The sequence below is a fragment of the Mandrillus leucophaeus genome, unplaced genomic scaffold (genome assembly GCF_000951045.1).
Source record: "Mandrillus leucophaeus isolate KB7577 unplaced genomic scaffold, Mleu.le_1.0 Scaffold4, whole genome shotgun sequence".
NCBI lineage: Eukaryota > Metazoa > Chordata > Mammalia > Primates > Cercopithecidae > Mandrillus > Mandrillus leucophaeus.
The window spans coordinates 3668204-3695910 of NW_012104253.1; the positions used below are offsets into that span (position 1 = coordinate 3668204).

Sequence of the window (27707 nt, forward strand, 5' to 3'; positions counted from 1 at the left end):
GCCACGCCTGGCATACAGCGGTGCAGCCAGCACACGCAGTCTGCACGGCCACGCCTGGCATACAGCGGTGCAGCCAGCACACGCAGTCTGCACGGTCACGCCTGGCATACAGCGGTGCAGCCAGCACACGCAGTCTGCACGGCATCTGGAGGTGAAGCCGTTTTCTCCACAATGGCTTTGGATCTGGCATCTCAGATTTTCTAGGAGAGGATGAAGGTGAACACTCAGCCCCAGGAAGGTGGGTGGAGGGAAGAGACCACACTCCTTTTTCATTCCTGCTCCACATTTTCTAAATTTAGCTTTCTTATTTTAAAACTGCAAACAGTGAACTCCCTGACACCTTGCCGAGGATCAAAGTCAGTCTTTAAGAATGTTCTTTGGAAGAAAGTGTTTGGAAAAAGAAACAGATAAAAGCATGGTGCACACCTGCCATTCTTCCCAATAAAATGACCTAAAAAGGGAAGGGGCTGGCAGCCAGCTGGCACCCACAGCGGCCTGTGTTGAGAAATGAAACCCGCAGAGGGTGGAGCTAAGAAACCACCACACTGGGTTTTCTGCAAAGCCCTGGGTGGCCCCGCGGCCCCAGAAGGTTCAGAGCTTTGGGTTGGTTCAAGGCCACCAGCTTGGAAAATAAATGGACTTCAGGTGCACAGCAGTGGAAGGCGTTTGTCCCAAGTGAAGTTGGGTGACAATCTGCAAAGTTCTTTCCTTTGCCTCGTCTCTTCTCATCCCCACAGGCCCACTTTACAGATGAGAAAACAAGGCTCAGATAAGCAAGGCCCCTGCAAAGGTCTCAGACCAGCAGGAAATGGCCCTGGGACATGAACTGGTCTCCTGGCTCCGAGTCCCACAGGTGGCAGGCAGTGATGTGTGCCCAGCACAGGAGCGGGGCCAGGAGCCCAGGTAGACAGGAGGCCTTTCAGCAGCTGTATCTCAGCCCTCGGAAGCCTGACGCAGTGTCATCTGTGACTGATGCTCACGCTAAATCAGTGGCAACATGAACATACAATGGTAGGGAACAATCACCAAATGCTGCGACGAAATTCTCAATCACAAAATCATCATCAGGAAGGTGGAAAACCACTGGGGTTTGCACTGGGTCAGGAAGCAGAGCATCCAGACTCCAAGGTCTGGGGCTGGCAGTGAAGTGTGGGGATGGGAAAGGCAAATGAGAAACGGCCTGAGAAGCCCGGGCCTCCCTCCACCCCGACCACTGCAGCTTTCCCTCCCCAGTGTGCCTGGGTTCATTCGCACAGCATCCATTCATTCCACAAACACGTGCTGAGGCCTGCTCAGGCCTGGAGCTGGGGAGACACACCCTCATGAAAATACTTGTAGGAGGGTCCTGCACTTGGGGAGGAGACCACTTTCCCTGCTACAAATCACAGTTCCCACCACACCTGCCCAAGGAACCTGGGTGTGGAGCATGGGTGTGACAGAAGTCAACCAATCTGAGTCCTTCCCTGGACTCGTCCAGTGGGAATGAATGAGGGCGGCAGCCCCAGTTGGTGGCTTCTGCCGTTAGATCGAACCTGGACAAGGCCAATGCCCAGAGAGTGACAGGGACAGCAAGGGTAGGAACAAGGGCCCACCACCCCATGGTCCACTGTGGCAAGGTCTGAGAAGGGAGCCACATCCGCCCTCTCCCCTAAACTGGCTCAGCTCCTGTGTCAAGTGGTCAGCCTGACACTAAGTCCCAGCACCACTTCCTGAGCGCCTATGACACACGGGCCCTACCAGGAAACACACAGACACAGTCTCATGATCCCCACGCGATGGACGTTATGTGTTCTTGTTTCACAGCAAGAGAAACTGAGGCACTGGGAGCTAGGCAGCTTGCCCAAAGTCACACAGCAATGAAGGACACCGACAGGCCCACGTCCTGTCACCGGGCCATACCTGCAGTCACTTGTGGAAGGCCCACTCTGTGCCAGGGTCAGGCACCAGCAGGGAGCAGGAACCCCAGCCTGGGGCATGTGCTCCACTGCAAATGCAGGTGGAGGGTATCAGCGGGGCTGGGAGCTCTGTGGGGAAAGGGGGCTGTGGGTGAGGGGAGCTTTCATGAAGATACCATCCAAGCAAGCACTGAGGGAAGGAGGCTGGGAGAGGGGGATGGTGGGCCCAAAGGCCCTGAGGCACCATCAGCCTGCTGGGTGGGGGTGATGGGATGGGCCCCACAGGTCACAGGAGCTCCCCTCTCAGAGCAGGAGGAGAAAGGGCAAACGCCAGAGGCGTGACAAGAGGGAGGCCCCAGCAGCCACATGGGGCAGAGGGCAGAGACTACCCATCTCCCACACCAGACTCAGCACCACCACCCCCAACCGCCTTGCTCAGGCCAGTGGCAACCTTCACTTTCGCCAGTGACCAAGCTCGCCGGGCACAGGGTGCAACTCTTTTCATCAAAACAGCCGTTCTTGAGCCTAAAAGAAATACACAGAAGGTGCTCCCACTGTGGGTCATGAGGACGCTGCCCCCACATGGGCCAGGGGATCCCACTCACCCTGTCCTCAGGGCACAGCAGGGGGACACTGGGGCCATGCCCTCAGCACCCCCAGTACTCAGCTCCAGCTTCCTCTCCCACAGACAGGCACACAGTAGGTGCTGTAGACCCGGACGCCTGCCATGTGTCAGGCTCTGCAGTGACTGTCGGGCAGGAGGGTTCAGCCCTCAGAAGCCCCACCTCGGGGCCTTTGCACAGCTCCTCCCTCGTCTGGGATACTCCTCCAGAGGAGCCCAGGGATCCCAAGGACCCCCTGGACACACTGACACACAGATCTTCACCCACCGGCTCCAGGCCAGCTTCAGCCCCCTCCTAGGACACTCCCAACAGACTTGACCTTCTCTGACCCTAGCTGTGAGCCTGCAGGCTGGCTCTTCCGATGCCCCACTTTACAGATGCAGAGATGAACCTGGGAGAGGAGTGGTGCCTTGCCTTGCCTCTGCTATGGCGGACAGTGGAGCGGGGACAGAATCAGGGGGAGGGGAAGCCAAGTGCCCACCTCTTCCTGCGTCCCCCACTGCTCTGGTCCATGGGCGGCCTCTTCACATTCTCTGCCTTTCTCCACTGACTCCCCTGCCAGGGACACCATCTTCACCAAGTTGAGGTCTGCCTCCTCCAGGAAGCCTTCCAAGGTACCCGTGGGCCCCACCTTCACCTGTCAGCAGATCCCTGGGCTCCTGGAGTGGCCCCTCAGTTACAATTCTGTTGGGGTTTCCATCTAGTCAGCCTGTGCAGGCACCTGGGGAGCCAGGCCTCCTCCCAGCCCAGCTCCTCCAGGCTCCTCAAGGGTCCCTCCCTCACTTCTCCACGAGGCTCCCTCAGCAGGTGAGCACACCTGCGTGTGCAGCACGCACACTGGTGGGGCAAGAGGCGGCCCAAGGGGCCCAGGGCTTGGGCCAACCAGGGGCCCAGCTGGCCACAGTCCTGGGGAGTGCAAGCGGCTGGGGCCTGTGAGGCTGGTGGGGCACTGAGCTCCAACAGAATCCCTGAGGGCAGACCAAAGACCCAGACTACCCCCACTTCAGGACTCCCTTGCTGGGACCCCCAGAGCGGGATGATCCCATCTCAAGCTCGCACAGTTCTCTCTGTCTCCAGAGCTCCAGCAGGCCTGGGAGGAAGGAGGTGAGAAGAAGCCGCTAATGCAAACTTATTGCTGAAAACACTTAACAAATAGCAAAACACACATTTATTAGGCATCGCCGGCCGCCTGCCAGGCGCTTTCACTATTGTAGTCCTCACACTCCTGAGGCAAACAGACTTTTGTCCCCACTTTACAGATGAGGAAACTGAGGCTCAGAGGGTAGTACCCAGGACCCACAGCCAACCTCTGTGCTCTTTCCTCTCATACACCCTTGAGGAAGAGGGGAGTCCCAGAGCCCAGCTGGCAATGGGAAGGTTCAGTGACACAAAGCTCAGTGCCAGATCTTCATGTCCCCTCCCCAGGAGCAGGTGGCGAGGACGGAGGGCAGCACGGGGTGGTAGGTGGTGCCGACACAGGCCTGCGTGTGCCCCTGCAGTGTGCATGCCCGGCTGGCCGTGCGGAAGCTGTACATCAGGACCCGGCCATCGGCGCTGCCCGTCACCAGCAGGTCACCGCCTGGGGAGCACTCACAGCCCACTGAGTAGCCCTCCACCTGCAGAGAGGGACACAGCGGGTGAGTAGGCTGCACCTGTCAAGCTGGGGTGAGTACGCCCATTCTACAGAGGAACAGGCCGAAGCCCCGAGCTGACAGAGCAGAGCTGGGCTTCACACCCCATTCCCTGAGGTCAAAGCCCAAGTCCCACCCATGAGGCTGCAGAGCCCTAATGCGGGCTCACATCCCAAGGCCAGTTCAGCAAATCCAGGGAGATCAGCTCCAGCCCAGCTGAGGGGTCTGGCCTCAGGGACAGTCACCCAGCACCCAGCCCCTTTCACCCCATCAAGGCTGGCCTCAATGCGGAAAGGGGAGGGTGCAGAAATGACACCCATGACCATTCTGTCCTGTTCCCGCCACTCACCTCTGAGACCTGTCTGTGTGAGCCAACTACTGCTTCCTGCCCAGTACCTGGGCCCTGGGGTGAGGACCAGATGTGGCTCAGGGACTTGAAGAGATAGCAGGCCACATGGCATGCACTCACCCAGGAAACAGAAAGCAGGATCCGCCCAGACAGAGGCTCCATGCACCCCGGGGCCCATATCCAGGACTGCCAGGAGGCTTGGGGCTGGGGCTCAGCATTCGCCTGGGAGACAAGGACAGAAGTACCTTGTGCCCTTCATAGCGCCGCCGTCTGCTCATCCGGTAGGGCCACACAGTGGAGAAAAGGGCCAGGTAGTTGCCATTGGTCTGTGCCAGGAACACGGGCTCTCTCGGGTGCAAGGCAAGGCTGGGGCAGGTGAACCTCTCCTGAGAAAAGCAGAGCCACAAATGGTTCGGAGAAGACACCCCCTACCCGGCACTCTGCTCTGAGGGGAAGCTCAGCTCCAGCTTCCCCTCCCACAGACAGGCACACAGTAAGTGCTGTAGACCTGGGGCCTGCTTCCAGACCCTTGCTGGGTGTCTCCATTGGTTTCCTATCGCTGCCATGACAAATCGCCACAAGCTTGGTGGCTCAAGACACACACATTTTACATTACACAGTTCTGCAAGTCAGAAGTCTGAAAGCGGCTTCACTGGGCTGAACTCAAGATGTTGGCGGGGCTGCACTTCTTTCTGGAGGCTAGAGGGGACCCAAATTTCCTCCATGTTTCCCAGCTTCTACAACCTGCCTATGTCCCTGTGGCAGGCAGGAAAAAGCCCCCCAAAATATACCCATGTTCTAATTCCTGAAACCTATGAATGTTACCTTACAGGGTCAAAACCAAGGGTCTCTGCAGACATAATTAAGGATTCTGAGATAAGGAGATGATCCTATGTCACGCTACATGCAGTCATGTGCAGCCTTACAGAAAGGAAGCCAAGGCTGGGCGTGGTGGCTCACGCCTGTATCCCAGCACTTTGGGATGCTGAGACGGGCGGATCTCTTGAGCCCAGGAGTTCAACACCAGCCTGGGCAACACAGCAAAACCCCCATCTCTACAAAAAAAAAAAAAAAAAAAAGAAACAAAGGGAAGGTGCAGAGATGTGACACACAGTGAAGGTGGTGTGAAGACGCTGGCTTGGAGGGCTGGAGAGATGCAGACACAAGCTAGGAATGCCGGCTGTCACCAAAAGCCAGAAGAGGCCAGGAGGGATTCTCCCCTTGACACTCCAGAGGGAGCACACCCTGCCAACAACTTGATTTCAGCCCAATCAAACTTAATGTTGATTACGAACTTCAGGCCTCCAGAACTGTGAGGGAATAAGTTTGTGTTCTTCCAGCCACCAAGTTTGTGTAATTTGTCACACAAGGATAGAAAAGGAATCTACATGCCCATCTCGCCACCTCCACAGTGAGTCCTCAGGGACAGCCCAGCCCAGCCCAGCCCAGGGACCCACACAGCCAAAATGCACAGTAAGTGAGGAGGTAAGTGGCCAAATGAGAAAAGAAATGCAAGCACAAACCTCAAAACACAGGGGCACGAGATCTCACTGCTTCATTGACATGGTCCTACAGAAAGCACCCCTAAACTGCCCCCTCAAGCTGGCTTTACATTGTTCTAACTATTCTCCCTAGGCCACACTCTCTAAGAGAGCCCAAACTCAGAGGGCAAAGTGGGGAGCAGCAGGAAGCACAGCTGCAGGCTGATGTGCCCATCAGAGGCACAGAGGCTGCCACGGTCAGACAACGAGCTGACGGTGTGATGGTGCCAGGCTGAGCACCTGTTCCCTCCGCACAGACAGCGTGAAGTGTAACTACAGTTCAGGCACAAGGCACCTTCATCTGCCTCACTTCCCCTGGGCTCCCGGAGGCAGGACACCCTCAGAGGTCCAATGTGCCCCTCCAGCTCCCCACCAGGGCCTGTCCTGCCCAGTGGGTTGCCCTGGGACACCCTGCAGTGGACGTCTAGAAGCAGGTTTGCTCAGGGCCACTTAGAACCCATTGAGAACAAGGAAAAGGCAGGGAGGAAAAGAAGGTGTATACAGGATAGATATTTCATGTACACCCACATATATCATATACATGACATAAAGTTTTAAATTCGGAGATTAGTCATGGATTAGTTGAAATCTCAAAAGATGATGATGATGATGATGATGGCGGTGTTAGTGATGATGATGGTAGCGGTGGTGGTGGTGATGATGGTATAACAGAGATGGTGGTGGTGACAATCATGGTGGTGACGGTGTGACAGAGGTAATGGTGGTGGTGCTAGACATGCTGGTGACAGTGGTGGTGATAGAGATAGTGTGGTGTTGGTGTTGGTGGTGGTACTGATAAGAGATGGTAGTGGTGACAGAGATGTGGTGTAATGGCAGTGATCGTGGTGGCAGTGATACAATTGGTGGTAGTGACAGAGATGGTGGTGGTGATAGAGTGGTGGTGATGGTGGTGGTGCAGCAACAGAGATGCTGGTGACAGTGAAGGTGACAGAGACGGCAGTGGGGATGATGGTGATGGCGGTGGTGATAGAAATGGTGTGGTGGTGAGAACGAGAGTGGTGATGGTGACAGTGATGATGATGGTGGTACGGGAGATAAAGAGGATGGTGGTGATGGTGGTGGGTATACACATGGTGATGCTGATGCTGATGGTGGCAGTGCTAGTGATAACAGTGGTGGCAGTGATGGTGGTGGTGTGGTGGTGACAATGATGGTGATGAGTATAGAGATGGTGATGGTGATGCTGATGGTGCTGGTGATAATGGTGGTGACGGTGATGACAGGAGTGGTGGTGGTGACAATGATGACAGTGGTGGTGGGTATAGAGACAGTGATGCTGATGGTGATACTGTTGATGGTGGCAGTGACGACACTGGTGGTGGGTATAGAGACAGTCATGCTGATGGTGCTGGTGATAATGGTGGTGGTAATGATGGTGGTGATGACAGGAGTGGTGGTAGTGACAATGATGACGGTGGTGGTGGTGGGTATACAGACAGTGATGCTGATGATGGTACTGGTGGTGACGATGATGGTGGCAGTGATGACACTGGTGGTGGCAGTGATGTTGATGGTGGTGGTGGTAATGACAGTTAAAGTACAGAAGCACTCCCTGTGCCTGGCACTGTGCTATACCCTTTACAAGCATTCTCTCTCTCTCTTAATTCTCAAAACTATTTTCTCATAAAAAAGTGAGAATCAAAGAGGCTAAATAGCAGGTCCAGGGCTCTCTGCCTTAGAAGGTCCTAGTGAATCCAGAACCTTAATGCAGGTGTTCTAACTGTGGGGCCCCTGCTCTGAACTCCTGGGCTACATCATCTGCCAATGCCACTGAGGGCCAGAAATCCCTTCTGAGTAGCTGGTTGTGGTGGCAGTGAGAGGGTGGGGTTTCTCAGGTTACACTGCCACGTTCCCCACTGATCTGGACTGAACTGCCCCCCGCCCCGACCCTTACACTGTGGGGTGGCCGTGCTGGCACAAGAATAGCAGAAGGAGATTGCATCTGGAAGCCCACAGCAAGCTCTCCATGTGTGCGGTAGGCTGAGACCTGCCTACCCCCCTCCTGGATAGCTTTGCCTATCTGGGACCTCAGATAGATCAGAACTACACGGATACACTCTGTGGCTGAAACTGACAGCAATGCCAAGTGGGATTTCTTACGTGAAAAATCTGGTTGGAGATTTTGGCAGAGGTCCGGAAATCCCAGGCAATAATGGTGCGGTCAGCTGAGTCACGGGTGGAAGCATCTGTGCTGCTCAGGAACTCGGAGCCTTCCCGGAGGAACAGGATGTCCAAGGTCTGCTGGATGGTTGCCTTGTAGCTTCTCATCACCTGCAAGAGTGGACACCAGTCATGCTGGCAGGCCTGGGAGCACAGACAAGCTCCTGCCCAGGGAAGGCCAAGGACTCAGCGGGCAGGCGGGTTTAGTGAAGTCTATGCTGGGTCACACACCGCCAGGCTGAGCAGCATCCTCAAGCCATATGTGGAATCATGGACCCTCCCGCCCCACGCCCAGGCTAGTGTCTGTCAACTTTTCAGCCCCCCTGCTTTATTGCCACATAGGCCCAGAAAGGCATTCCTACCACCCCTTGAGAGCAGCAGGATCCCAGGGAAAGTGCTAAGGGAAGGGCCCTTCACTCGCCAAGGGCACCTTGAGAGCATATTGACATCCATCAACACTGGGGTCATGTTTTGAGTGGGTCTTGCTTCTGAAGATGTCACATAATTCACAGCTTGCAAAGTCCCAGATTGTTGTCCCTGGAGGAGCCATAGTAATGCAGGAACAAGTGTGCTTAGGGACAGACCATAAAGCCAGAATCACAGGCCATATTTTAGCTTTAACGACACTTTGTATTGTTTTAGCATCATCACCGATACTTCACAGTCTCCTGTCTCATAAACTGACTTTATTAAGTATCGAGCAGTTGTTTTTCCTTTCTTAGAGGATTTTATCACATTCAGCCTCTGCTCTCAAATATCCAGCTCTGGTGGGGGGATGGAGAAGGGTCCCAGTACCAGGACTAGCAAGTAGCTCCACTTAACAAACTCACAGAGCACAGGACTTTAATTACAATATAGAAATAACATGCTGGGCACCCACTCACCACCACGGAAGCACAGCAAGTTCTCAAGTTGGTCAGAGGGGCCAGCCGGTCCCTTTACCAGTTCCTGGGGCGCCACCATGTGGCTGCAGCATAAACAGTTCAGTCCCTGGGCCCCACCAGCTCAAAATGAGCCATCTTGACTTTTTAATTGGAGTTCACACCTTTCAAATTTTGCAGACATATTTTCTATCATCCTCCTTAAAATGTATATGTCAAATTCACATTAAATGTGGCACTCCATAATTTCAGTTTAGGTTAGAGGAGGAGGAGGTTGAGACCCATTCTCTGGATGAGGTTCACTGAGGCCCAGAAAGAGGTAGGGATGTGCTCAAGGTCACATGGCCGGGGCATGGTGGAGCCTCTTCCGCCCCCTACGGCTTCCCTGGGACCCACAGTTCATTCTCCTGCTGGTCAATTCCTGCCTCCTGCCTCTGTAATTCCTCGGGGAGGGTGGGCAGCAGATGACTGTTCTTCTCTGAGCCTCTTCCAAAGCAACCCTCAACTAAGGAGATTTCAGAGAGGGCCCCTTGAAGCCTAAACAATGATCCAGGGGTGGAAAAAACAGTTTTCTGAATGCAGGACAGGGAGACAAGCTGCCCCTCACGGCACAGCTGCCTGCCTTCCTCCGCGCACTGGATTCTGCATGCCCGTGCCTGCTCTATCCTCCCACGTGGCCTTAATACCACCGCCCCCACCAGCCTCAACACTTCGATCTCTAAGAGGCGGACCCAGGGAAAGAATGAGGAAGATGACGGCCCTCCCTGCCACTCATTGAGTGCCCGTTAGGTGCTGGCCCCTGGCTGGGGGGTTCACATAAGTTATCTCATGACAAGAGCCCCACAGGTAGCTTCTCTCGATGGGCATGAAGTCTCAGAGACAGGCAACTTGCCCAGGAGCCAAGAACCACCTGCATGCCCCTGCCAATGCACCACCTGCCTCCCAAGACAAAGTTTTTGAGGAGAACCAAAACAGTTGTTCCGTACATTTTCTGAGAATGGATGGAAATGGCCCAATTCATTAGAGTGTCATAAAAGTGAATGGCTGGGAAACAAGCCGTGTTATGGGCGATCTCTGCCAATAATGTGGCTGCAAGTGGAAGGCTGGCCTTTGAAGTGATCGCCGCTGAACATGATTTACTCGCCTTCACAACTGCTCGTGCCCCAGGAAAGAGCAAAGGGGCCATTTGTGTGTCTAGCTGGTGGGTTTTATGGCAACCTTAATTACACCAACAGCTGGCATGGGACGGTGCTACCCGAGCCTAACGAGCTGGATCCAAAAGGGAGCCTCGCTCAGACTCTTCTGGCAACTGCGGGCCCCTGGTGGAGAAGTAGGACATGGTCTTAGGGAAAGCAAAAGATCGATCATGACACATGCAGGGGTTATGTCCCTACAATCTGCCCACTACTTGGCCTGCCAGCAAACCTGGGTGACGCTGGGCTGCTGCCGACTCGTCCAGAGCAATCTTGGGTTCCTGCCACTTCCAGGGTGCACAGGGTTGGGGATGGTCACTGGGCTCCAATCTTGGCCCACTAAGATTCACTATGTGCCTGGGGAAGGTTCATTCCCTCCCTGGGCCTAGTTTTTGAGTCATCAACACGAGGGGCCCGACCGCACCTCTGAGCCTCTAAGTACTCCTGGTCCTCAGAAAGGACTGGCGGATGCACCCAGCTATCCCTCACCCCATGCTGCCAGTCCTCTGCATGCAGATCTGAAGGACAGGAGGTGGGGAGGCATTGCTCTGGGCTCACACGCAGCCCTGTGCTCCTTTAGCTGCCCACCTCAGCCACCTGCCTAAGCCACAGGACTGTGAGCTCCTGGCACAGATGCCCTGCTGCCCACATTTCTGGGTCATCCTTGGCTAGCACGGGGTCTGCCCCCTGCAGGTATCAGTAAGGTGTGTCAAATTGATGCTGGATAAGTGAGTGGATGCATAAATGAATGAGTGAATGAACAAAAGGTCAACTACTTTAAAAGAAGCAATCCAGGGTCCTCTGGCTCCCAGCAACATCCTAGCATGCAGGGCTAAGGCAACACACAAAAGCCTTTGCCACTGGCTCTCCCAGGACCCCCAGGTGAGATGGCATTCACTCACAGGTCCTTCCCATGGCCCTGACTGAGCCAGCCCCTGCCCTACCCCTCAGACTTGGAGAAAAAGGAAAGCCGCTCCAAGACCTTGGTGGGAGGTGGGGCACAGCTGGACTGTGCTCCATGCTGCAGCCTCACAAGAGCCAAGAGCCCAGAGGTGGGTGGGGCCTCTCCTGGCCCTTGGATGAGCAGGGGTGAGATGCCAAGTGGGAGGGTCCAAGTACTTAGGCAGACACCCTGGGGACCTGAGCCTGGCAGCCTATTACCGGCTGCATCACTGGGGCAAGTAACTTCCGTCTCTGTTCTTCAGTCTCCATACCTGTAAAGTAGGGGTAACAACAGGACCTCCAGCTGAGGAAGTAAGGGTGATGTGCCCAGCTAAATGCCCAACACATATGAGCCTGATGCTTGTAAACCTTCTCCTCCCCAGCCAGCCAGAGCTAGAGTCCCTAGGATAGAGCTGTGAGTTCTTGGGCAACTCTCAATAATAGATGTATTGTCTTCTTCTAGTGCCAAGATGCAAGGCAAAGTGGAAAGGTAGCACAGGGCCCACTGCTTTGGTTTAAACTCGCAAAAGCAGAAGCTGCCAATCACACAGGATGGTGGCTATCAAAAGCAATTGACATTTACATTCAACAAAGTAAACCATAACTATGAGGAAAAACATGATTCAATTTCTCTACAACCTGGGGCTAGGGAAAACTTTCCCAGCTATGACTCCAAAGCCAGAAGCAGTAAGAGAAAAGTTGAATAAATTGGACAATATAAAAACAATAATAATTTAAAAAAAAATACTTTGGGATGGCAGAAAGCAAGCAAGTAAATAAATAAATAATAAATAAGGAAAGCAAAAAAGACAAGTAGGAGAAATATTTACCACTTCTATTACAGGCAAAGTTCACTATCTGTAATATACAGATGGTCCCTAAAAATAGACAAAAAAGACCAATAGCTCTACAGAAAAACAGGCAAGTAAACAGAGCTCAGAAAAAAGGAAATGGTCCTTCCACTTTGCTCATAACAAAAGCAATGCAAATTTAAATCACATAGAGATACCATTACTTGCCTATCAAATTAACAAAATCCAAAAGTTTTGCAACACCCTTGTTATGTGGCTCTGGGGGTGTTAGGTATCTACATATGGCTGCCAGAAATGCAAATGGTACAAGCCCTGTGCAGAAAGGATTTACACAACTTTGAGCAAAAAAACATATGCATCGTTACTCGGCAATACGCATGACCCAGCAACCCCACTTTTAAGAACTAATCCTAAAAACACTGGCAAAATCCCAAAGAGATATAAGCACAATGCCACTGAAAGCAGCACTATTTGTAAAAATAAAAAACAGGGAACAACCCAATGTTCATCAAGAAAGGACTGGCTGAATAAATTTCGGTACACTAATACTCTGGACCACTATGCTGTTGTAAAAAAGAATGAGGAACATATCCTGCTATGGAGTGATCTCCAGGACACATTGTTCAGTAAAAAAAAATCCAAAGTGGGAGAAAAAAAAGTGTGTAAAGTAAGAAGAGGTGATATGAACATGTGTGTGTGTTTGCTTCCACTAAGAAGCAATAAGAAGACAAATGAGAAACTAAAATAAGTAAATAAATAAGATTGCCTTAAGAGGAAGGGAGGGGAGCAGCCTGGGGGAGACAGAGTTAGAGGTGGAACATGGATGATTTCTCGAAATGCACCTTGTTTTGCAGATTTGACTCTAGAATTCTGTAAAGAGCCAGTCAGAAAATATTTTGGGTTTTGTAGGCCATATATAGTCACTGTTATATATACTTCTCTTTCTCTCTCTCTCTCTCTCTCTGTATGTGTGTGTGTGTCTGTGTGTTTGTTGGAGCTGGTTAAAAATGTAAAAACCATTCTCAGCTCAAAGACCATATAAAAACAGGTCACAGGCCAGATAAGGCCCATCAACCATAGTTTGCCAATCCTTTTTCTGGACCCACGTACACATTTTATTAAATTATGCAACAAAATTAACTTAAAAAGCAATCTCTAAAATGTGAAAGCAAAATTAGGCAAACAAAATTAACCACGTATTGATTTGGTAGCTTAACTGCACAAATAAGATTTCTTTTAAAAGACCTGAAGCACAGTAATTTAATGGTTAAATTAAATGGTTAGTTGAATATACATTATTAATAGAAAACAGCAATATGGTGGTAAAGCCTAATTAGATACACATTGTGAACAAAGAGAACTGCAAGAAATCTTAAAGTGTTTTCAGTCGTTTCATTGTTAGTGTCAATATATATAAAAGAAATGTGTTAAGGCAGATGGAAATTTAAAATTTTTAGCATAAAAGAGATTTTAAAAATATAAAAACAAAAAGTAAAGAAAATTCTGTAATCCTAAATTTGAATTGGAAAAATCAGTATAAACAATAATATATTTTGTCTTCACAATGAAAATATTTCCCAGCTCTGTCCACAGAAGGAGTGTGGAAACAATCAGTAAACTCTGCACCTGGATTATAGTCCCTAAGCCCAGCTAAACTGACCAGAAGTGACATAGATAATAGACCAAGACATGAAAAGTTATCATAACTCCATAACATATGTTTAAGAAGGTAGAGGAGAGAGTGACCATGGTAAGTAGAGAATGGAAGAGAATGTATATATATACACACACTTGTGTATATATATACACACATACATATATGTAGTCTTTGGATATATGATTATACATGTTTTATATAGAGAGACTATATGTATATATATAGACTACATAAATGATACAAAGACTATATGTAGATACAGAGATAGTCTTCCATATCTCTACTACCGTGGTCAGTCTTTCCTCTACCTTCTTAAACATATGTTATGGAGTTATAATAACTTTTAATGAATCATATATACATATATGATCCAAATCACACTTCTAGAGATGAAGTATGCAATGTTTGAGATAAAAAATACATTAGATGGGATTAACAGCAGATGAGACACTGCAAAAGAAACCATTAGTAAACTAGAAGACATAGCAATTAAAATTATGCAACATGTACCACATAGAAAAAAATTCTAAACTTTAAAATGAACAAATCTAATGTAAACCTGAAATGGAGTAAACCCACTATGCCTCTCTCTCTCTCTCTCTCTCTCTCTCTCTCTCTCTCTCTCCCTCCTATAAATTACAAAAAAAAAAAACTTTGGACAAAATTTTAAAAGCAACTACCTGAAGACTTTGAAAAGTCAATAATAGCAGGTGGGTTGGGAAGGGAAGTCAAAATTTGAATAAAGACCAGTATGGCAGATGAGGTTCCTAATTGGTATTCACTTTTGTGTTTTAACTCCTGATGTTGACCCAAAGACTGACTGGATTAAGGCAGTACATAGAGTACATAGTGGGCATGGACAGCAAACATTCTAAAATAAATCCATCATTCTGCCCAAATGATCAATCTGAAGAAAAAATAAACAGAGCTATGGGGATCTATGGATAATATCAAAAGCTTAAATATTTTTGTCAACAGAGTTCTTTTTCTTTTCTTTTTTTTTTTTTTTGAAGATGGAGTCTCACTCTGTCCCCCAGGCTGGAGTGCAGTGGGTGCAGTGGTACGATCTTGGCTCACTGCAACTTCCGCCTCCCGGGTTCAAGCGATTCTCCTGCCTCAGCCTCCTGAGTAGCTGGGACTACAGGTGCATGCTGCCATGCCCAGCTAGCTTTTTGTATTTTAGTAGACACAGGGTTTCACCATGTTGCCCAGGCTGGTCTCGAACTCCTGAGCTCAGACAATCCGCCCGCCTCAGCCTCCCAAAGTGCTAGGATTACAGGTGTGAGTCACCGCGGCTGGCCATCAACAGAGTTCTTAAAGAAGGTGAAGACAGCAGTACCCAAAAGAAAGAATATTTAAGGAAGTATTGAGTGAACTGTTCCCAAATTTGGTTAAAGGCACAAATTTACGAAGTCAAGAGGCTCTGCGACTACAAAGAGGATAAATTAAAAAGAAAAAAACACAATACAAACCAAGTTCTGCATATCCCAATCAAACTGCTAAAAACCTCAAAGAAAAAACCTTGACAGTGCCCAGGGGAAAAAAAATGAAGAATTACACAGAGGAGAACAATTTGAAATACCACAAATTTCTCATCAGAAACTATGGAGACCAGAAAACAGTGGAATATACTGAAAGTGGTAAATTAGTGTCAACCCAAAATTGTACAGACAGCAAAAATATCTTTCAAGAATAAAGATAAAATGAAGACCTTTACAAATGAATAAGACCTAAGTGAATTTGTCATGAACAGACCTAATCTATCTAAAACAAATGCTAAAGGAAGTTCCTCAGGTTGACAGGAAATAATGCCAGAGGAAAACGGAGCTTCAGGGATGAAGGAACAGCAACAAAAAATGGTAAATGATTAGGTAAACATAAGAAACCATTTTTTTTCCACTTGTTATATGAAATATGTATGACTCTTGAAAAAAAAATATATAGCATTGTCTGGGAAGGGGATCTTCAATGTATGTAGATGTAACCCATATCACAATTTTAACATACAGGGTAAGGAGTAAAAAGGTTTATCTGGTTAGAAGAATCATATGTTTGTTTTGTTTGTTTGTTTGTTACTTTGTTTGAGACGGAGTCTCGCTCTGTTGCTCAGGCTGGAGTGCAGTGGTGCAATCTCAGCTCACTGCAACCTCCCCTTCCTGGATCCAAGTGATTCTCCTGCCTCAGCCCCAGGAGTAGCTGGGACTACAGGCGCATGCCACCACGCCTGGCTAATTTTTGTATTTTTAGTACAGGCGGGGTTTCTCCATGTTGGTCAGGCTGCTCTCGAACTCCTGACCTCAGGTGATCCACCTGCCTCAGCCTCCCAAAGTGCTAGGATTACAGGCATAAGCCACCGCACCTGGCCTAGAAGAATCGTACGTTTTACTTGAAGTGGTAAAATATTAACAACAAGTAGAATTGTGAAAAATTAGGCATGTATATTGTAGTCCTTACGGCAACAATTTAAAGGTATAATACAAAGAGACATAGCCCAAAAGCTAATAGATAAAATATGATATAATAAAAATGTTAAAATAATCCAAAGAAGGCAGAAAAAGAGGAAGTAGAATAAAAACAGAGGAGATATGTCAGGTGCAGTGGCTCATGCCTGTGGTCCCAGCTACTTGGGAAGCTGAAGTGGGAGGACTGCTTGAGCCCAGTAGGTCAAGGCTGCAGTGATCTATGATCATACAACTGCACTTCAGCCTGGGTGACAAAGCGAGATCCCATCTCCTTTAAAAAAAAAAAAAAAAAACAGAGGAGACAAATAATAAAATAATAAAATGACAGGCCAAATTCAACCATAGCAATAATTACATTAAATATAAATTGTCTAAAATCTTCAACTAAAAGACAGATTGTCCAATTGGCTTTCAAATTAACATTTCAAAAGATCCAACTGTATCTAATCTACAAGGCAGCCACCTTAAATATAATAAAATACATAGCTTATAGGTAAAAGGATGAAAAAATATACCATATTAAAAATAACCAAATGAAGGCTGAAGTGACCATATTTATAGCAGGCAAAGTAGACTTCAGAACAAGTAAAACTGCCAGGAATAAGAGGAATACAACGAAAATGTAAAAGTGTCAATTCATCTAGCAGACATAACAACCCTAAATATGTATATACCTAATAACAGACTTTCAAAATACATGAAGCAAAAACTGATAGAATTGAAAGGAGAAACCATACAAGTCCACGATTTTACCTGGAGACATTAACACTCCTTTCTTTATAATAAATAACACAAATATTAATCAGTGCATTCATGTAAGGAAACTACACAAACCAGGAAAGGAACCACCAAAAGAGAATAAGCAAAACAATTGCCAAGTTTCACACAGAGCTAGGAATCTTTCATTTTCCCACCAGTTACAGGGGGAAAACCTTGAAATACACAGGGCATTGGATAGAGTACTCACAAGAGTATTACCTCAGAAATGAGGCAAAATTAGCCCTAGTCTAAAGGCTGTTTTGGTTCCACCAAACAAAGCCTAACAGCAAGCCTCAGAAAAATCAAACCATTATCAAGCAATACAACTGCATCCAAAAAATCTCTCAAATCATGTAAAGGACAACAAAATATTGAGTACCCAACAAGTAAAATTCACAATGTCTGGCATCCAATCAAAAGTTACCAGATCTGGAAAGGGGTAAGAAAATGCTTCCCATAATGAAAAAAAAATCTGTCAATAGAAACAGACCCATGAGTGACACAAATGATAGAATAAATAGAAAAGAGGTCAGACATGGCGGCTCACGTCTATAATCCTGGAACTTTGGTAGGCTGAGGCAGGTGGATCACCTGAGGTCAGAAGCTCGAGACCAGCCTGGCAAATATGATGAAGCCCCATCTCTACTAAAAATACAAAAAAAAAAAAAAAAAAAAAAAAGCCAGATGTGGTAGCATGTGCCTGTAATCCCAGCTACTCAGGAGGCTGAGGCAGAATTGCTTGAACCCAGGAGGCAGAGATTGCAGTGAGCCAAGATTAGGCCACTGCACTCCAGCCTGGGTGACAGAGTGAGACTCAGTCTCGAAAATAATAATAATAATAATAAATAGAAAAGAACAATAAATCAGTTATAATTATATACTGTATGATCAAGAAGGCAGAATATAGTATGAGAAGGTTAAGGATAATACACATGAAAGACATCTTTTAAAGACCCAAATCAAACATGTACAAGTGATATAAAACAATGTCTGCTACTAATAGATTAGAAATTGCATAATATATGATTACTAAATTTGAAGATATGGAAGAACAGAGGATCAGTGAGCAATGGAATAAATCCAAAAAACCTGAATATGAATATAAGTGAGACAGGGGGATGAGGGGTGGGGTTTCAGGGACAAACAAAATTGAAAAAACTATGAACAAAAATTTTCCAAATTTGATTAAACTATAAACCCACCGATAAAAGACTATAATACATTGATTAAAACTATAAACACATAGATAAAAGAAACTAAACAAAGCCTAAGAAACATAGAGAAAATTACACCAAGGCCCATTGTTTAAATTGCTTGAAGCCAATGGTAAAGAGAAAAATCTTAAAAAGCAGACAGAGAAAAGATGCATTACATACAGAAAAGCAAAGATGAGAAATACAGCAGACTTCTCACTGGAAACAGAGCAAGCTAGTGACAATTGAGTGACATGTTTAAAGTACTGGAAGAGAAAAAAAAAATCATCCACCCCAAATTTTTTACCTACCATAAATATATTTTAGACAAAAGACAAACTAAAGACTTTTCTGGGCAAATAAAAGCAGAAATAATTTATCACTAGCAGACCAAAAATACAGGAAATGTTAAAGGGAATTCTTAAGGCATAAAGAAAATGATACCAGATCTAAATTTACACCCAAAAAAGTGAAAAGCAATGGAAATAATACATATGTAGGAAAACAGATAATACCTTTTTCTTATTAAAATATTTTAAAATTATTGGCTACTTCCAGCAAAAATAATAACAACATATTACGGAGATTGTAACATATGTAAGAGTTAAAAATGTATGCCAGCAACAGCACAATACATTGAGGGGAAAAATTGAGAATCTGTATATTGCTGTAACGTTCTTACAGAAAAAGATATATAATATGACTTAAAGGCAGACAATCATTTTTAAAAAAACAAACTCCACAACACAAAGCCACAGATGACAAATCAACAAAAAAAATTAGATGAAATCATAAAAATACTAAGTTAATCCAAGGGGAAAAAAAGGTTGGGGGAGAAGAGATGGAACAAATAAAAAAACATAGCAAGGTGGTAGATTTAAACCCAACCATATCAATAATCACAATAAATTAAAACAGGACAAAGACCCTAGTTTGAAAGAAGAGATTGTTAGACAGGTTTAAAATAAGAAAGCAAGATCCAGCTATATGCTGCCTAAAAGAAACACACTTTAAATATAAAGATACAAATAGATTAAAAGTAAAAAAGATATGCCGTGCTAACAATAATTAAAATAAGTCAGGAATGTCTACATTAATACCGAAACAGATTTCAAAGTAAAGAATAAAGGGATAAAGAGGGTCTTTTCATGGCTGGGTGCAGTGGCTCATGCCTGTAATCCTAGCACTTTGGGAGGCCGAGGCGGGAGGATCGCTTGAGCTCAGGAATTCAAGACCAGCCTGGGCAACATAGTGAGACTCTGTTTCAAAAAAAAGAAAAAAAGAAAAAAAAAGAGGGTCCTTTCACAATGATAAAAGAATCAATTCATTAGGAGAACATAATAATCCTAATTGTGTATGCACCTAGTAACAACTTCAAAACAAACGCAGGAAAACTAACAGAACTAAAAAAGGAAGTAGACAAATCCACTCTTATAGACACAAATTGCAAGCCTTGTCTTAGTGCATTCCTGCTGCTAGGACAAAATACCTTAGACTGAGCAATTTATAAATAACAGAAATTTACTTCTCCCATTTCTGGATGCTGGGAAGTCCAAGATTGAGGTGCCAGCAGATTCAGTATCTGGTGAGGGCTTGCACCTTCTTGCTTGTCCTCACATGGCAGAAGAGATGGAAGAGCAAAAAGGGCCCACCTTGTTCCCTCCAGCCCTTTTATAAAGGCATTATTAACTACACTAACAAATGTGGAGCCCTCACGACATAATCACCCCTGTACGTGCCCCACCCCCAATACCATCCCTTTGGGGTTTAAGTTCCAACATATAAATTTTGGAGGAATACATACATTCAAAGTACAGCACAGCTCCTGTAGAATAGACAGAAAAATCAGAAAGGATATAGAAAATTTAAATAACACTATCAACCAACTTGATGTAATTGACATTTATAGAACACTGTACCCAACAACCGCAGAACATACATTCTTTTCAGTGCACACAGAACACTTACCAAGAGAGACCATATTTTAAAATATCAAACAAATCTAAATAAATTTAAAAGAATTCAAATAGACAATGTATGTACTGCGACCACAATGGAATTGAATTAGAAAAAACAACAAAGAGGCATCCGAAAAGTTCCTAAGTGTTTGGAACCTAACAAACACACTTCTAAATAAATAATGGATCAGGAAGAAATCAAAAGGAAATTAGAAAGTATTTTGAACTGAATGAAAATGAAAATGCAATATATCAATAGCTTGGGTCGTGCAGCTGAAATGCCTACAGAAAAATCAATAGTATTGAACATCTATATTAGAAAAGAATAAGTCTCAAAACCATCACTTCAACTTCTACTTTAAGAAACTAGAAAAAGAAAATAAAACTAAATTCAAGGTTTTTGTGAAAGAAAGGAAATAAGATAGCTAAAGAAATTAATGACTTCTGTAAAAAGCAAAGAAAAAGAGTAAAAGACAATAAAACCAAAATCTGATACTTGATCAATAAAATTTATAAGCCTCTAGCTAGACTGATCAGAGTAAAAAAGAGAGAAGACAAAAATCACCAATATCAGCAATGAGATAAATGAGGTGATGTCACTACAGATTATACCGATTTTTTAAAATAACATTATAAAAAACTTTATGCCAAAAAAATTGGACAACTTTGATGAAATGGACAAATTTCTTGAAAGGCACAAGCTACCAAAAGTCACTCAAAAATAAACAGAAAATCAGAATAGCCCTATATTTATTCAGGAGATTTTATTTAAAATTTCACATCTTCCCACACAGAAAATTTCAGGCCGAGGTGGCTTCACTAGTCAATTCTAGCAAACATTTAAGGAATAAATAATGTCCATTTTTACACAAACTCCTCCAAAAAATGGATGAGAAATGAACATTTCCCAATTCATTCTATGAGGCCAGAATTACCCTGATAGCAAACCCAGACAAAGATATTACAATAAAAAAGTTCAGATCAATAACCCTCATAAACATAGATGCAAAAATTCCTAACACAACTTTAGCTGATATAATTCCAAATTATATAAATGGAATAATATATTATGATCAAGTGAAGTTTATCCCAAGAATGCAAGGCTGTTCTAATATTTGAAAATCAATTGACAAAATCCACCATATTAACAGAACAAAAAAAAACACATACGATCATTGAAATAAGTGGGAAAAGGCATTTGACAAAATCTAACATTCAGGATTTTTAAAAAACTCTCAGCAAACTATGAATAAAAGGGAGTGTATTCAAACTGATAGGGACATGTACAAAACAACTAGTTAACATCATATGTAACTGAAAAAGAATACTTTCCCTCTAAGATCAGAAACAAGGCAAGGATGCACACTCTCATCACTTCTAGATAACATTGTTCTAGAGGTATGAGCCAGTGCAATAAGGAAACAAGAAAGGAGGGAAGGAAGGGAAGGAGAAAAGGAGTAAGAGAGGGAGGGATGAAGAGAGAAAATAGATGAGAGAGAGAGGATATGGATAGACAGATAGTGTCCAGATTGGAAAAGAGTAACTAAACCTGACTTTATTAACAGACAACATGATTATCTATATAGAAAATCCAACAGAATCTACAAAGAAACAACCAGAACTAATAAATGAGTTTAGAAGGGTTACAGAATTCAAGGTGAACATTCACATAGCCACAATTTTTCTATATACTAACCAGGAGCAACCAGAAGTTGAAATTTTAAAATACCACTTACAATAGCATCAAAATATAAATACTTGGGGATAAATCTGACAAAACAATGTGAAAGACCTACACTATGAAAACTACAAAACATTGGTGAGAAAAATCAAAGATTTAAGTAAATAGAGAAGTATACTATGCTTATGGGTTGAAAGAAACAAAATTGTTAACAGTACAATTCTTTCCCAAATTGCTCTACAGATGAGATGCAATATCATTTAAAGTTCAAGCCAGTTTTTTTGCATAAATTGGCAAAGCAATTATAAAATTGAAATGTAAATGCAAAGAACCTAGAGTAGTCAAAACAACTTTGAAAAAGAACAAAGGTGAAAGACTTATACTAGCTGATTTCAAGACTCATTATAATATTACAACGATGAAAACAACAGTATAAAGATAGACAAATCAATGGGGCCAGTGCGGTGGCTCACACCAGTAATCCCAGCACTTTGGGAGGTCAAGGCAAGAGGATCACTTGAAGTTAGGAGTTTGAGATCAGCCTGGGCAACATGGCGAGACCCTGTCTCTACAAAAAAAAAACAAAACAAAAAAATTATTTTATTATTATTTTATTTATTTATTTATTTATTTTTGAGATGTTGTCTCGCTCTGTCACCCAGACTGGAGTGCAATGGCGTAATCTCGGCTCACTGCAACCTCCGGCTCCCGGGTTCAAGTGATTCTCCTGCCTCAGCCTCCCGAGTAGCTGGGATTACAGGCACCCGCCATCATGCCCAGTTAATTTTTGTATTTTTAGTAGAGACGGGGTTTCACCATGTTGGCCAGGCTGGTCTTGAACTCCTGACCTCAGGTGATCCACCCACCTTGACCTCCCAAAGTGCTGGAATTACAGGTGTGAACCACTGTGCCCGGCCAAAAGAAATTTTTTTTAAATTAGCTGAGTGTGGTGGTGCACACCTATAGTGCTAGCTACTCAGGAGACTGAGGCAGAAGGATCGCTTGAGCCCAGAAGTTCGAGGCTGCAGGAGCCATGATCGTGCCACTGCCTGGATGACATAGCGAAACCCTGTCTCTAAATGGAGTCTCGTTCTGCCTTACAGGCTGGAGTGCACTGGTGCAATCTCAGCTCACTGCAACCTCCGCCTCCCAGGTTCAAGCAATTCTCTTGCCTCAGTCTCCTAAGTAGCTAGGACTACAGACACGCACCACCACGCCCAGCTATTTTGTGTACTTTTAGTAGAGACAGGTTTTGCCATGTTGGCCAGGCTGGTCTCAAACTCCTGACTTCAAGTGATCCACCCACCTCAGCCTCCCGAAGTGCTGGGGTTACAGGTGTGAACCACTGTAACCAGCCTACAAAAAAAAATTTTTAATTAAAAAAAAAAAAAGAAATCAATGGAACAGAAGACAGAGTACAACAATAAGCCTACATCTATTTAGCCAATTTATTTCCCACAGAGATGTAAAGGCACGGATATTGTTTTCAACAAATGCTGCAGAAATTTGATTATCCATAGGCAAAAACATGAAACTACATCCATACCTGTGCCATACACAAAAATTAATACTAAATAGATCACAGACTTTAATATGAAGCCTAAAACTACACAACTTCTAGAAGTAAACGCAGGGGCACAAAAACTTTTGAAGGTAATGGATGCATTATTTATCTTGATTGTGGTGACTATTTCATGGATGTATACATACGTCAAAACTTAAACTGTACATTTCGAATATGTGCAGCTTACTGTATGTCTTTTATATATAAAAATATACTTTTATATTTCCAAAAAGTATAAAAAGCGCAGGACATGGCAAAAATGAAGGAAAAACAAAGACATTTTTGATAAACAAAACAGAGAATTCCCCACCACAAACCTGTACTATAAGAAATGCTAAAGGAAGTTCTGCAGCCTGGAGGGTAATGATACCAGATTGGCACTCAGATCAACAAGAAGAAATGAAGACACTATAGCCATTAAAAAATAAAGTTAAAAACAACTGTAGGGCAACAAATTTGACAATTTAGATAAAATGGAAAAACTCCTTAGAAGATAAAGGATAACAAAAACAACTAAAAGAGAAATAGGACACCTGAATGGCCCGTGTTATATATACTTAATTTTTTTGTGATTCAATATCTACCTACAAAGAAAGTCTTGTGTCCAGATGTCTTCACTGCAGAATTCTATCATTTAAGGAAGAAATAATACCAATCTTACACAAACATTCAAAAACATAAGTAGAGAACATTTCTCAATTCACTTTTCTGAGGTCAATATTAATCTCACATCAAAATGAGACACAGAATATAGGAAAAAATGTATAGCTCAATAATCCTCATCAACACAGATTTTTAAAATCCTTAACAAATTATTAGCAACTTGAATTAAACTCCATATGAGGACAATATATCATAAAACCAAATAGGAAAGATATGGTTTAACTTTTAAAACAAATCAATGTAATTCAACATATTAACAGAATATAGGAAAACATATAGATGTAGTAAAATCATTTTTGACAAAATTCAACACAAATATATTGTTTTTTAAAAATTCAGAAAACTAAGAATAGAAGGTAACTTTCTTGAACTGACTTAAGGTATCTATGAAAAACCAACATCTAACATCATACTTAATGGTAAAAGACTGATTGTTTTCCCTACAAAATGAGAAACAAGACAAAGATGTCCATTCTCACAATTTCTATTCAGTATTGTACTGAAGGTTCTAGTTATTGTAATACAGCAAGAAAAATAAACAATTGCACATGCATTAGAAAGAAAGCTATAAAATAGTACAGGCAACATGAACATGTAAATTAAAATTTCTAAGTAATCTATGAAAAAGCTACAAGGACTAAGAAGTGAATTTTAGTAAGGTCACATGATACACAGTCCATATTTAAAAAGTCCTGTATCTTGCCTGATTGTTCTGGTTGGAACTTCCAGTACTATGTTGAATTAGGAATGGTGAGAGTAGGCACCCTTGTCTTATTTCAGTTCTCAAGGAGAAAGCTTCCAGTTTTTGCCCATTCAGTATGAAGTTGGCTGTGCGTTTGTCATAGACGGCTCTTTTATTTTAAGGTATGTTCCTTCAAGGCCTAGTTTCTTGACGGTTTTTATCATGAAAGGATGTTGGATTTTATTGAAAGCTTTTTCTGTGTTTATTGAGATAATCATATGGTTTTTGTTTTTAATTCTGTTTATGTAGTGAATCATAGTTATTGATTCGCATATATTGAACCAACTCTGCATCCCAGGAATGAAGCCTACTTGATCATGGTGAATTAACTTTTTGATGTGCTGCTGGATTTGGTTTACTAGTATTTTGTTGCGGATTTCTGCATCTATGTTCATCAGGGATATTGGCCTGTAGTTTTCTTTTTTCTTGCCAAGTTTTGGTATGAGATGTTGGCTTTGTAGAATGAGTCAGGCAAGAAAAATAAAGCACATCGAGATAGGAAAAAAAGAAGTCAAACTATCTCTCTTCACAGATACTATTATTCAATATCTAGAAAACTCTAAAGACTATGCCAAAAGGCTCCTGGAACTAATAAATGACTTCAGTAAAGTTTCAAGATAGAAAACTCGATGTGTAAAAATCTGTGGCATTTCTATATGCCAATAACATTCAGGCTGCAAACAAATCAAGAATACAATCCCATTTGCAATAGCCATTTAAAAAAACACACAAATACCTAGGAATACATCTAACCAAGAAGGTGAAAGATCTCTACAAGAACTACAAAATACTGCTGAAATAAATCATAAACAACACAAACAAATGGAAAACCATTCCATGCTCATAAGATTGGAAGAATCAATATCATTAAAATGACCATACTGCCCAAAGCACTCTACAGATCCGATGCTATTCCTATCAAACTACCAATGTCATTTTCCACAGAACTAGACAAAACTGCTCTAAAATTCATATGAAACCCAAAAAGAGCCCAAATAGCCAAAGCAATCTTAAGCAAAAAGAACAAAGCTGGAGGCATCATATTACCTGACCTCAAACTATACTATGAGGCTACAGTAACCAAATCAACATGGTATTGTACAAACACAGACACATAGCCCAATCAAACAGAATAGAGAACCCAGAATAAAGGTGCACACCTGCAGCCATCTGATCTTCAACAAAGTCAACCAAAATAAGCAATGGAGAAAGGATTCCCTATGCAATAAATGGTGCTAGGATAGATGGCTAGCCATATACAAAAAAATGAAACTGGCCCCTGCCTTTTACCATATACAAAAATTAACTCAACATTTAAATGTAAGACATCAAACTTTAATACTCCTATAAAAATAAAACCTAGGAAACATCATTTTGGACATCAGCCTTAGGAAAGAATTTATTGCTAAGCCCTCAAAAGCAACTGCAATAAAAACAAAAATTAGCAAGTGGGACCTAATTAAACCAAAGAGCTTCTGCACAGCAAAAGAAACTATCCAGAGAGTAAACAGACAACCTACAGAATGGGAGAAAATATTTGCAAACTAGGCATCTGACAAAGGTCTAATATCCAGAATCTATAAGAAACTTAAACAATTGAACAAGCAAAAAAACAAATAACCCCATTAAAAAATGGGCCAAAGACACAAATAGACACTTCTCAAAAGAAGACATACAGGCAGTTCTCAAATATGAAAAAATGTTCAACATCACTAATCAGCAGAGAAATGCAAATCAAAATCACAATGAGATAATTTCTCACACCAGACAGCATGACTATTATTAAAAAGTCAAAAAATAACAGGTGCTAGCAAGGCTGCAGAGAAAAGAGAACACTATGCTCTGTTGGTGGGAATGTAAGTTATTTCAGCCATTGTGGAAAGCAGTTTGGAGGTTTCTCAAAGAACTTAAAACAGAACTACCATTCAACCCAGCAATCCCATTACTGGGTATATATCCAAAAGAAAATATTATTCTACCAAAGAGACACATGCACTCACATGTTCATCACAGCATTATTCACAATAGCAAAGACATGGAATCAGTCTAGGTGCCCATCAACAGTAGATTGGATACAGAAAATGTGGCAAATATACACCATGGAATACTATGCAGCCATTAAAAAGGATGAAATCATGTACTTTGCAGAAACATGGATGAAGTTAGAGGCCATTTTCCTAAGCAAATTAATGCAGGAACAGAAAACAAAAATACTCCATGTTCTCACTTATAAGTGGAAGCTAAACTTTGGGTACTCGTGGAAATAAAGATGGCACAATAGACACTGTTGTCTAGAGGGTGGAGGGAGGGAGGGGGAAAGGGTTGAAAAGCTAACTACTGAGTACTATACTCGGTACCTGGGTGAAGGGATCAATCATACCTGAAATCTCAACATCATGCATTATACCCAGGAAACAAACCTGCACGTGTATCCCCTGAATCTAAAATAAAAGTTGAAATTATTTTTTAAAAAAGAAAGTTAATAGTATTTCTATATACTAACACCAAACAACTGGAAAATGAAATAAAAAATAAAATTCCACTCAAATTAGTATCTAAAAACATGAGAAACTGAGGAATAAATTAATACAACATGTGTAACATCAAACACTGAAAACTACAAAACACTGCTGAGAGAAACTAAAGAAGAGCTAAATAAATGAAGAGATGTACTATGTTCATGGAGAAGAAGATTCAACATTATTAAGATGTCAGTTATTCCCAAATTGATCTACAGATTGGACACAATCAGTATCTTTGTAGAAAAAGATTGATTGTAAAACTGAAATAGGAATGTAAAGAACCTAGAATAGCCAGAAAAATCTTGAAAAAGAAAAAGTTTGAGGCTTAAACTTCTCAATTTCAAAAATTATTATAAAGCTACAGCAACCAAAAGAGTATGGCATTGGTAAAATGATAGACACATCAATCAATGGAACAGAATTGACAAGCCAGAAAGAGATCCTTATGTGGCAAACTG

The 27707-nt window shown here is 43.5% G+C and overlaps 1 protein-coding gene across 3 annotated transcripts in view; it reads right to left on the bottom strand.

Moving 5' to 3' along the window:
- Nucleotides 1–3652: 3652 nt before the first annotated feature.
- Nucleotides 3653–27707, bottom strand: part of WDR25 (WD repeat domain 25) — a 166882-nt gene continuing 142827 nt past the window's right edge. For all 3 annotated transcript variants that reach the window (XM_011991635.1, XM_011991636.1, XM_011991637.1), the window contains 3 exons: nucleotides 8161–8331; nucleotides 4744–4884; nucleotides 3653–4134 (listed from right to left, as the gene is read on the bottom strand). In XM_011991635.1, coding sequence (XP_011847025.1) covers nucleotides 3913–4134; nucleotides 4744–4884; nucleotides 8161–8331 — 534 coding nt within the window. In that variant the 3' untranslated portion in view covers nucleotides 3653–3912. The remainder of the gene's footprint in view (nucleotides 4135–4743; nucleotides 4885–8160; nucleotides 8332–27707) is intronic.